Raw genomic sequence first — 12,259 nt, 5'->3', positions numbered from 1 at the left:
CCCTGGGGAAACCCTGATGTCTGAGGGCGACAGGAGCTGGGGTCCTGATAGGGGCCAGAGCTCAGACCACAGGGCGACAGCAGCAGGACACCCTCGCGCGTGAGCCCAGTGGTGCGGAGTTCGACAGGCGCCAACTCTGCGTCCTTGCTCCGGGGGACGCTTGCGCTCCAAGCCCGCGGCTGTCAGTCAGCGCCCTCGGTCCGCCCCTCCCAGAGCTTAACCAATCGCAGCCGGGGGTCGGGGGTGAGGCGACACAGCTGGTCCCGGAAGCCGGGGCCAGGCGGCCTGGTGCAGCTGCGGCGGGCGTTGGGGTACCCGGCAGCCGGAGAGCGCACGTCGGGAGGCCAGAGCGGAGGTGAGTGCCAGCCTGCGGCTTGTGCTCCAGGGCCGGGCCGGGCCGAGCCTCTGCCGCCCGAGCGAACCATTGCCTGGCTCCTCCCGGGCGCCTCTCGGCTGCTAAGCCCCTTCCTCCGCGCTTTGGCTCCCGAGCTCCCGGCCCGGTGCAGAGGAGCTGCAGCCTCGGGGCCATGGCTGGGGCATCTGAACCTGGAACGGGAGGCTCCGGCCCAAGGCGGGGCAGAGTTAAAGCCACCGGCTGCCGCAGCCTTGGTCCGGAGTAGCCCGAGCTGTAGCCGGTCCCTGGGCGGGGCTGGGCGCGAGCATCTCCATCCTCAGCTTTCTCGACTTGCTGCAACACCCGCAGGAGCAGCCGCAGCGCGGCGGAGCCCAGACTTCCGGGCCGCTAAAGACCCCTTCCCCTAACACCTTTTCTAAGCGAGTGCGGGGCACTTGGAGACGCCTCCCTCCTCTGCCCGCATCTCCAGTCTCATCGCTGCTCCGAGACCCAGCTGCCTCTTGGCTGGCGGTCCTCTAATGCGTTGGACTATTCTGGTTTTACTGAGCTGTCGTTTTGGGACATCAGATTGAGGTCACTTGGGTAAAGTGTGACTCTACAAGGTGTGATGTGGAGACTCTGCCTGGCCTGTCGCTCATCTCCACTTGATCAAAGACCACTAGTGTGGTGGTAAGAGGGATTCACAGGATTTATACAAAATTTGTAATTGTCTGTAAAATTTTCCTTGCTTTCATTATTTATTCTAAAGGAGGATTGTTGCCACATTTTCTAAAGAATAAAGGATCACGCTGCTCTGATGGATCTCTCCCCTTCTCACTGTGGTTAATTATCATTTGGAACATCAGCGTGCTCTTGAAGCTGGCGGCACTCCCAGACCCTGGTAACTGTCTCAGTCCACGCAGTAGAACAGCACACTGTTCCTCCATAGTGTTTGGGCTCCGCTTTCCTTTGACTGTGTTTAACATCTTCTGTGTCTTTCATCCTCACAACCTCTCTGGGCCTGATACAGTGCAGGTATTTGTTATTGAGAAAGGAAACGAAGGGACAGATCCCTGAAGTAGGGTTGGCTATCCCCATTGACCCAGAATCGGATTGTCCTGGAGGGACAATGTAAGTTACAATTCAAGCATCATTTCTGAAAGGCCATCCCTGAGCAATTTGTACAAATAAGACCCTCTGGCCACTCTATACCATTGGTTCTCCTACCTGGCAGTGTATTATAATTATTTGCAGACCTTAAATAAAAATTGTTTCTCGGGCCCTACTCCTATGGATTCTGACCCAGTTGGTTGAGTGGAATGCAGGCATTGGTATTTTTTTAAGCTTCTGGGATGATAATTAATGGGCATGCAAGGTTAAAGACCACCGCCTATCAACATGCCCTGTTTTTTTCTTATAGCGCTTATTGCTCTGTGACTTATTTAACTGATTTGTTTACTTCTCTACCCTACTGCCCCCGGGTATTATGAAAGCATTGGGGTGCTGCTTTGAAAGAAGAGAAGGCCTAGGTGAGTCAGCATTTTGGGCATGTGAGATGGGGGTACATGAAAGAGAAATGGAATGGAATATGGGGAAACAAGTCCTGTAGACTTCTGTCCCTGTGTAGACTCCGGTCCCTGCTTCATTTTTATCCAAGGATTGATCTTATTTGGTTGACCCATCATCATCATGGTCTTGGATGAGTCTCCAGTTCTTTCTCTAGACGTTCCCCTGTTAAGTTTCAAGGTTTTACTCAGCACCCTATGAAATACAGCTGATCTTTGGAAAGTTCGAGATATGAACATTTAAGTCGGGGTATATTCCATGTAAATCTGTGCTTTTGTCTTTTATGTGTGGGGTCCTTGTATTCTGAATTAAAATTCCAGATACTTGCTCTGACAAGTACATCTATGTGGCTGGCAGGTCAGAGTATTTAGGATGGGGACTGTTCCAGAAACTGGGTGTGTGGTTGTTCAGTAATGTATTGTTTTTGTGTAGTGGTTGTCTAAGATTGTTAGCCCCCCCAGAGGGTGGGGTTGCTGCCTAATTTTTATTTATTTATTTTTGGCTGCGTTGGGTCTGTGTTGCTGCGCACAGGCTTTCTCTAGTTGCGGCGAGCAGGCTTCAGTAGTTTAGCACGCGGGCTCTAGAGCGCAGGCTCAGTAATTGTGGCACACGAGCTTAATTGCTCCGTGGCATGGGGGATCTTCCCGGACCAGGGCTGGAACCCGTGTCCCCTGCATTGGCAGGCGGATTCTTAACCACTGCGCCACCTGGGAAGCCCCTAATTTTCTTTTTAGTACTGAACTCAAGTATTTCATTTGTGTTACTGACAATTGTAATTCCAAGTGATATAAGCAATCAATTTGTAATTCTCTTGTGAGATGGGGGTAAGAGGTCAGGTACCTAATGGCAGTATAGGGTTGTTGCCACAGGCCATAAAGAATTTAGATTGGCTGGTAAATAGTCTTAATCAAAATTTGGCAAAACAGACCCAGCAGACCATGGATTTTACTTTTTGCTTGTCATTTGAACATAAATATGAAGCATGAATAAGTGGTGCTCTAACATTTCAGAAAGATTTGAAAACAAGACTGCTCAAGTTGAGATTCCTCATGGAGTGATCACAACTTTTAGATGTGTCCAGATACTTCTTGTTTTCTCTAGTGGTAGGATGGGTCATTGAACTACATGATGATTCTAGTCTATAAGAAAATAAGGACCTACTGTATAGCACAGGGAACTCTACTCAATACTCTGTAATGGCCTATATGGGAAAAGAATCTAAAAAGGAGTGGATATATGTATATGTATAATTGATTCACTTTGCTGTACCCCTGAAATCAGCACAGCATTGTAAATCAACTATACTCCAATAAAAATTAAAAAAAAAAAGAAAAATAACATATGGAGCTTTTATCTGTGGTTTATATTTTTTCCAGTTATGTTGCTATTTATAAGGTTTTGACCTTTAGCTCAGACCTGAGAATGATTTGCCCTATTTAAGTTCATGAATATAAGTAGCCACTTATTGTTGGTTTTTTTTTTTAAATTTATTACTAGGAAAGGAAATGTTCCTATCCTTATTCCGCCCACTACTTTGTACTGAAATCTATGTACATCTCTTTGCTATAAAATTGTATTCTTGATTTCAAATATATTTTCCTTTGCTTCATTTGCAGTATCTTTAACCTGTATTTCATGTGCTTATCTCTGTTGCAGCAGGAAGAATGGTATAAAAATGAAAAACTTCCAACATGTGCTTCGAATGTGACAAGAAAAGAATAAGGGCTCTCACAATTGCTTGAGTTCAGATTTTACACTGGAAGGAAAGTTAGATGTAAACCCTAATTTCTTAGTTCTAATAAGTATCTCTTCTTGGGAACTGGAAATTTCCAAAAAAAAAAAAAGGTAAATTAAATTCAATTATATTTTTTTATTTTTTGGTTGATCTAGGAAGCTTTTTTTTTAGAGTCATTCCTATCTAGCACTGTTGTTCTTACTCAATTCTAAGGCAATTTGAGATACCAAATGATATTTTCCTGCTCTCTTTGCAAATAGATTTCTTGCTATAATGCTCGGTTTTATATTTGTAGGAAAAACCCAGAAATCTGTTACAGATTTCTTTTTTCACTTTGGAATCTTTCATTTTAAATTTGTTTTCTCATATCTGATTTAATGCCTTGTTTCTCCTTATAAGCTCATCTTTAATTATTACTTTTAGAAACCAGCTTTTTTCTTTATATTTGTGAGTTTTATTTCCTGGTGAAGATGAAGGAGAAAAACAAAAACCACCCAGAGGTGACAACCATCAACATTTTAGTATGTGTCTTTTCAAAGAGAGGTCTGTCTAGTACACCTCAGGCTGTATCTACTTAGGTGTACAGATGGATCTCTCAATCTCAGTGTTCCACCTACTTGTAGCAGGAAGTCAGATCTTTTCCTGGCATGACCTTCCATAATGATTTTTATAAGAAGTCCCTGGCTGTGAGGGGCTTCTTGCATGTTTGCATTGCTGCCTATAAGGCCTTTCGTTCCTTTAGCTCTGAAGTCTGCTGCCCTTGTGCCGTCCTTCTGCGCCACTGACCATTGCTGTGTTGCTGCTGAACAGCTCTGAACCACACTGACGTCCTCTGAGCTGCTGGCCTTTCCACAGTACGTAGACCACGGCTACCGTGGTGCAGTGGAGTATTATCTTTGGTATATCATGTAAAGAGCTAAGTACTGGGAAGGAATCAAAAAGTATGATACATTGTTATCCTTAAGTTGCTTTTCTCTGATATATAGTTTCTGTTTTTTTTTAAATATAGTCTTAATTGGTATAGAGTAGTTGGGGAGATGAGAAATGAATAGAAATACAGAGATCAGCTGAGAAGTAAAAAACATAAGTGTTGTGGGAATTCTGAGGATGGAAAGCATACTGGAATAGCTTAGCCTTGTCTCCTTTATGAAGCTGGGGTGAGGAAGTGTTGTTGTATGTCCTTGTGGTATGGGACTTGTGGTATGGGAACGTATTAGACCAGAAGAGTGGAGGAGTGAGGGAAGAGGGGGCTTGCCAGGTCCAACACAAAACTGTAGGAGTATTGGTGCAGCTGAGGGAGTCTGAGGTCCTCTGCACTGTGGTTATGTACCCTTTTCACCTTTACCTCTCTATCCTGCCTTGCATGGAAAGCCTCACTGGGAACTAAACACTAGCATTTTCACTGCTTACCTATATCATAGAAGCAGCTGGGGAGAGCATTTTAAAATAATTACATGGAAGAACAGTTAGGAGCCACATACTCTCAAGTCTTCTGCCTCTAGCAGGTGTGATGAAGGATTTCGGTGAGCTGTTACTCCTGAAGCTTAGCTTTCCTCTCCTACATTTTCAGGGCAGGTGTCTTTCCTCCTGTGCCTTGTTACTCAGCTGAGGGGGCATCAGAACCACATGTGTGGTGAGGGAGCCAGAAACCCAAAGGGTGTTTCCTGTCCCCTGCCATACAGAGGGATGGCATCCCTGTTTTCCAGAGGTTATCAGAATGGTTTGCACCTAATCCCAGATCTTCTCATAAAATCACAGGTTTTCTTCTTACTGCTCTTTAAATATAATTACTCTAGTAATGTAATAAAACTTAAACTGTAAGGGAAGGGAAGTGGTTTTATTTACTTAGACCTCTTTAGAAAATTAACACTTGAATTTTGTAATTTCTAAGGGTTTGAAGATATTCTTCTTTGCTCTCTTAAAAGTTAAAACCTAAATAGGTAGTAGGACAAATATCCTGTATTTACACAGAAGCCTGGAGCTGGGTTTAAGTAAATTGTCCAGATATGGAATAGATGTTACTGTGCTCTGTTTCTTTGCTTTCTCTTATGACTTTGGGTCTTCAGTAAGGTTAAGGAAGAGGAAATATGGTGTCTTTCCTTTTACTCCACTCTAAGCTGTTGTAATTGGTAATCTGTTTTCTCATCTCCCCTCTTCGAAGGAGTCCTTTGGAGAAAAATGTGCTTCTTAAATCAACCTCAGTTGCTCTTTTATACAAAGAACTCGTAAGTAAACTAGCAGAAAAGAAGCAAGTCAAACTGAAAGCTCATCTGCCGCTCAGAAAAACAAAGACATGGCGTTTTAAGGAGTGAAGGGAGCATGGTGTCGGCCATGGGTGATCAAGACACAGCCAGACAATGTGGATCAGTTTCTTCAAACTACGTTTTTTCTGCTGTCTGCTTGCAGTATTGATGGTGGTAGTGCTGGTCATCAATGTCACTCAGGTGGAGGTGAGTACTCAGCATGCTGCTTCATAACTAAGGGAACCAAGTCGAGGGATTTGGGGCTAACTAGCCTGGAAAATGTTGATCATCCAGAAACTTAGTCACAGTTCCTGTTTTTATTCATTCAATAAGTGTTTGAGTGCCTTCAACGGTTATATACTGTGCTAGTCACCAAAGGTGCGGTGGTTTCTTCACTATGGAGTTCGTATTCTAAATGTGCATGGGAGAAAATAAGAGTAATAAGTAATCATAGAATATAATAATAAATGATAATTAGAAATTGTGAGAAGTACTGTAGAGAAAAGAAAGTGGGTTCTCTAGAGTAGCTTTAGAGTGATGAAAGAAAGTCTTTTCAAGAAGGGGACCTTTTAGCCGACTCCTGGCAGAAAGCTGGAGTATTTCAGGGGAGGGAGATGATGATGTCTGTTTGTTTTTTGTTGTTTTTAAATTTATTTATTTTTGGCTGCTTTGGGTCTTTGTTGCTGTGTGCAGGCTTTCTCTAGTTATGGCGAGCAGGGGCTACTCTTCCTTGCGGTATGCGGGCTTCTCATTGCGACGGTTTCTCGTTGCGGAGCACGGGCTCTAGGCGTGCGGGCTTCAGTAGTTGTGGCACGCGGGCTCAGTAGCTGTGGCTCACAGGCTCTAGAGTGCAGGCTCACTGGTAGTTGTGGTGCACAGTAGTTGTGGTGCACGAGCTTAGTTGCCCTGCGGCATGTGGGATCTTCCCAGATCAGGGCTCGAACCTGTGTCCCCTGCACTGGCAGGTGAATTCTTAACCACTGCGCCAGCAGGGAAGTCCGATGAGTCTGTTTTGAAGACTGGGTGTGGTGCTCAGGACAGGGACCATGTCTTATTGAACCCTCACAAGTGCCTGGCACCGAGAAGGTACTTAGTAGTAGTCGCCTCTCCCCCTCTCTTCCATTCCCTTCATGAACTCACATATCACCAAAATTTGTGGAGTATTTTTTATCTAAACTGATGCTGTACTTTAATTTTGTTGGCTTGTGGTACTTCTTAGGTTATAGGTCGAACTTAATTACAGTATTTTTTTGGTTTTTGGATTTTGCTGTAAACTGAATGTTTGTGTCTCTCAAACATCCTGGCCCTGTGGGAGCTCAGGTTACTGTTTTCTCTCATGGTTTCGTGTGGTTCTTTCCCCAGCCTCCAGGAGTTTCCTTACACACATGTGCTCTTCAGTACTCTGCTGAATACTTAATTAGGACTCTCTGTAGATCTCCTGAGTTCTGTGTGCAGCTGTCTCCTACTGTTACTGTCCTGTGGATTCTAATCAGCTTGGTCTTCTAAGACTCTCAGCTCATCTCCTCAATTTAGGGGGTTCTCCAGGCTCCACCTGCGTTCCCCTCTTGCTGCTGCAGCCTGGAGATGCTCTCAAGGCTGTAAGCAAAGGGCAATTAGTCATAGGGATCACTTCCTGTACTTCCCATCTTTCAGGCATCATGTCTTTTGTTGTCTGATGTGCAGTGTCTGGAAAACCACTGTTTCAGGTGGAGGAGTGGATCTCACTGTTTCTGTATCTTGGCTGCAAGTGGAAGTCTGAGGGACTTGCATTTGAGGGGAAAGAGTTCATAGAGGAGCTGGAGAGAAGGATTAATGGACCAAGGGGAGGAGGAGAGGATGGGACCTAGAGTACAGATGGAGCAATAACTATGTAGAATGAGGGACATGGTACATTGTGAGTGTTCTTGTTATCATTTTATTATTAATTATGTAGGAGGAGCCATGCTCCTTCCTCTGACCTAAGAGGGAAAAATGTCATAATGGTTGGCAATGTAGATACATTTGCTGCTGGAAGGTAAGACATTGAGGGAGTTCTTGCTTAGACAGGAGGTGGAAGGTGGAAGGAGGGTGGAGCCCAGGAGGTTGGTACATAGGGGCTTGAAAGAATGGGGGTGGAAGATGGAGCTGACCCTGCACGATGATAGAGGGGCAATAACTTTCAAGATCATATGTGTGCATGGCGCTTACTTGCGTTGGTTTTGTGAGTGTGTGTTTTGTTTTACCACGTTCAACAGCCTGGGTGTAAGAAAAGAGAGGATAGTTGTGTAGGTCTAGGATGGCCGAGGAGGTAGGAGAAAGAGAGACTTGAGAGGTTAGGCCATAGTCCCACATCGTTATTGTCATTATACTCAGGAAGAAATGTTAGGAATTATTGTTAGGAATTCCCCTAATAGCCCTGCTGTAGTTCTTGGAAACTTCTGGAGAATGTCCGCTAACAGCTGTAGCTATCTGCACGAACACAAACTGAACAATAATGGAGAAGGGAGGTACCAGTAATATAAATGATGTAGGACAATTTTAATATTGAAAATATAAATAGATCTTTTAGTGGAGTGTGGTGAGACACTTCCCCTCGTCTAAAGAGGTTATCTTGTCCAGGCTGAGAGTACTGTTATGACTTTTAAACTGTTCAATTTATTACTATGATGATAATTGTTAAAGAAGCTTGGGGTGGGGAGTGGGGAGTGGGAAAGGCTCTGAACCTTGGCCATCTCCCGTCCCTTAATCCCTGGTCTGTCCTAGGCTTCTGATCCTGATTGTACTCTCCTTGCAATTACAGTATCTGAGTATTTTCTAAAAAGCACAGATTCAATTTTAATTAAAAATATCACATAAGAAAATTAACCATCACAGGTGGTAAGGGGAGAAAAAGCATTTTCAAATATGCCAAATTCAGAGTTGGTTAAGATAAACAAAGAAAACAAACAAACAACACTAAATGCAGCAAATATTCTTTCCATTGGTAACAGGTCTCTTTCATGTTTTTGTTTCCTCATCTCATGCTCACGTTAGTCTCCCTTATATTGTATATGCGGAGTTTTTTGAAATTTAAGAAAGGAATATTTCCTTTGTCACGACTATTACATTTTTACTTAGTTTTCCAACATAAAATGTGGTTAGATACTTTAAATTCTTCAGCTTCTGAAACGTTAATAAAGATTTATTGAATGAAAGTTGAATAAATTTGAAATAATTCATGGATGTTTAAAAAATACAAATCCTGGGGCATCCCGTCTGCTCCATCTCAGATGTATCACACCAAAATCCCCACATTTCCTAAGATTTGGCCAAATTCAGTTAAACAAATAGAGGAACAAATAAGATCCACAAACTAGCAAAACCTCTCTAGTTAGGTGATTGTGAGTAGAGCAACTACTATAGTGAATTCACAGATTTCTGAATTTCTAGACGTCTCCGAATGTAAAGGACTTATTATCATGTTGGTATATACGGTAGGCTGAATAAAGCCCCCAAAGATGTCAGTGTTTGAATTCTCAGAACCTGTGAATATGTTATCTGATAAAAGAGACTTTGCAGACAAGTTTAAGTTAAGAATCTTGAGATAAGGATATTATTCAGGATTATTTGGGTGGGCCCAATATAAGCACATGGGTCTTTATAAGAGAGTGGCAAGAAGGTGGCGGTGATATGTTGATGGAAGTGGAGATTAGAATGATGCAGGTAGAAACCATGGGAGAAAAAATATCACATATGAGAAGGAGATGTATATCAATATCTAGCAAAAGTTTGTAGGGAGAATTCTCTGTTAGTTCTCTGTTAACCTCTCATTGAGCATGGCCTGTATTTATTTGTTTTTTCCTTATTCATTGATATTTTAAATATATATGTTTTCTGATTATGAAACCAATACCAGTGTATTAGGGCTTTTGGCTGCAAATAAAGCTGATTCAATCTGGCTTTAATATTAAGGAATAATATTCATTTAGAGTAGAAGTCAGGAGGTATAGTTGGGCATAATTCATTTTGCTATGTTGAGCATAGTTCAGGCTCCATTTCTCTGTAAGTCTCTCAGCTGTGCCCTCTGTGCATTAGCTTTGTCTATGGCATCCTCTTTCATGGTTGGATTTTAGGTTGCTGCCACAGCAACAGGTGGTTGCTTTCTTGTACATGTCCAGCTTGAGATACAATTTTTTCCCCAAAAATATTCTCAAGAGTTACTTGCATTTTTTTCATTGGCAAGTAAAATTCAGAGAGCTGTTCCCAGAGTACTGGTGGTGTCTGGATTCGGGTGCATGAATCCATCAGAAACATGCAGCAGCTTTTCATAGAACAGAATTGGGTCACAGGCCCATTCCTGAATCAGTCACTTGGGATTATTCTTTGATCAGTCAGGCCCGCCCCTGAGCTGACAGGTCAGTAAACAGCAGTGTTGTGTTTCAGTAGACAGGAGTAAAACAGGCCTGTGGAACAGGCAAGCATAGTGTTCATTCCAGTCCACACCTTACAGTGGCTCCAAGAGTGACCATTAGTGTTTCCTCTTGGCTCTGAATCTAAAAAGATGGCAGACCTTGAAGCTGCCCTTGTTACTGGCCTAGAATAGGGTTATCATTTGGGAAAATTAAGTAAATTGACATTTTTGCATTCTTTTTCATTTTTAAGTAAAATTCAGGTGACTTAGCACCAAGCATCTGGTGATTCTTGGATTGGGCTGTATGGGTCAGTTTGCTGGCCTTGAGTTGGTAGCTGGTGGCTACCCAAGGAACAAGAGTGACCATGGGAGAGGAAGAGAGGAAAAAGAAAGGAGAAGGAGGCATGCTGTGAGCGCACAGTGCATGGTTTGGTCCTTAGTGGTTTGTTATAGCCTCACAACAACTAAAAAGGAGAGGGAGGCTGGAATATTTCCTAAAATGTAATCAGTAGGTAAGGGAAATTTTTCTGTTTTTAAAAAATTGAGATATAATTTACATATAACGTTGTGTAAGTTTAAGGTGTATGATGTGTTGATTTGATACATTTATATATTGTAATATGATTACCACTATAGTGTTAGCTAGCACTTCTATCATGTCACATAATTATCATTTCTTTTTATGGTGAGAACAATTAAGATCTTGTTTGTTAGCAACTTTGAAGTTTGTTACATAAACTTATTATATTTATATTAATACAATAATACACTATTGTTGACTACAGTCACTATGCTATGCGTTTGATCTCTAGGACTTATTTATCTACTAGTTGCAAGCTTGTACCCTTAAACAATATCTCCTTAATTCCCCAATCCCCTAGCCCCTGATAATCATTTTATTCTTTGTTTTCACGAGTTCAGCTTTTTTTTTTTTAACACTTTATTCCTTTTTTTTTTTGGCCGCACCATGTGGCTTGTGGGATCTTAGTTCCCCAACCAGGGATTGAACCCGGGCCCTTGGCAGTGAAAGCATGGAGTCCTAACCACTGGACTGCCAGGGAATTGTGGAGTTCAGTTTGTTTAGATTTCACATATAAGTGATATGGGGTATTTGTCTTTCTCTGTCTGACTCATCTCACTTAGCATAATATTCCATTGTGTGTGTGTGTGTATATATATATATATATATATATATATATACACACACACTGCATTTTCTTTATTCATCCATCAGTGGACTTAGGTTCTTTCCATATCTTGGCTATTGTGAATAATGCTACAGTGAACATGGGTGTGCAGATATCTTTTTTTATACCTTTTTTCATTTCCTTAGGATATACACCCAGAAATGGGATTGCTGGATCATATGATAGTTCAATTTTTAATTTTTTGAGGAACCTTCATGCTGTTTTCTGTAGCAGCTGAACTAATTTACATTCCCAACAACAGTGTATAAGGGTTCCCTTCTCTCCCTATCTTCTTTATCTTCCTTATGGTAGCCATTCTAATAGGTGTGATGTGATATCTTATCATGGTATTGATTTGCATTTCCCTGATGATTAGTGATGTTGATCATCTTTTCATGTACCTGTTCACCATTTGGATGTCTTCTTTAGAAAAAATGTCTATTTAGTTCCTCTGCCCGTTTATTTATTTATGTATTTTTGGCTGTGTTGGGTTTTTGTTGCTGTGCACAGGTTTTCTCTAGTTGTGGCAAGTGGGGGCTACTCTTTGTTGCAGTGCATGGGCTTCTCATTGTGGTGGCTTCTCTTGTTGCGGAGCACGGGCTCTAGACACGTGGGCTCAGTAGTTGTGGCTCGTGGGCTCTATAGCGCAGGCTCAGTAGTTGTGGTGCATGGGCTTAGTTGCTCCACGGCATGTGGAATCTTCCCGGACCAGGGCTTGAACCTGTGTCCCCTGCATTGGCAGGCGGATTCTTAACCACTGTGCCACCAGGGAAGTCACCCTCTGCCCATTTTTAAAATTGGATTTTGTTGTTATTCTTATTGAGT

The 12,259-nt window shown here is 42.6% G+C and overlaps 1 protein-coding gene across 5 annotated transcripts in view; it reads left to right on the top strand.

The window, feature by feature from the left end:
* The first annotated feature begins 254 nt into the window (after positions 1 to 254).
* The window catches only part of NXPE3 (neurexophilin and PC-esterase domain family member 3), a 53,224-nt gene continuing 41,219 nt past the window's right edge, over positions 255 to 12,259 (top strand). For 2 of the 5 annotated variants that reach the window (XM_060150658.1, XM_060150654.1), the window contains exons 1-5: positions 263 to 355; positions 1,104 to 1,235; positions 3,557 to 3,745; positions 4,378 to 4,489; positions 5,797 to 6,085. In XM_060150658.1, coding sequence (XP_060006641.1) covers positions 5,993 to 6,085 — 93 coding nt within the window. In that variant the 5' untranslated portion in view covers positions 263 to 355; positions 1,104 to 1,235; positions 3,557 to 3,745; positions 4,378 to 4,489; positions 5,797 to 5,992. Of the gene's footprint in view, positions 356 to 1,103; positions 1,236 to 3,556; positions 3,746 to 4,377; positions 4,490 to 5,796; positions 6,086 to 12,259 lie in introns of all 5 variants that reach the window. The other 3 variants (XM_060150655.1, XM_060150656.1, XM_060150657.1) reach the window with 3 other exon arrangements.

Source organism: Lagenorhynchus albirostris, chromosome 5, assembly GCF_949774975.1.
Source record: "Lagenorhynchus albirostris chromosome 5, mLagAlb1.1, whole genome shotgun sequence".
NCBI lineage: Eukaryota > Metazoa > Chordata > Mammalia > Artiodactyla > Delphinidae > Lagenorhynchus > Lagenorhynchus albirostris.
The sequence above is the reverse complement of the archived record's forward strand: the minus strand, read 5'-3'. Positions and strand labels throughout refer to the sequence as shown.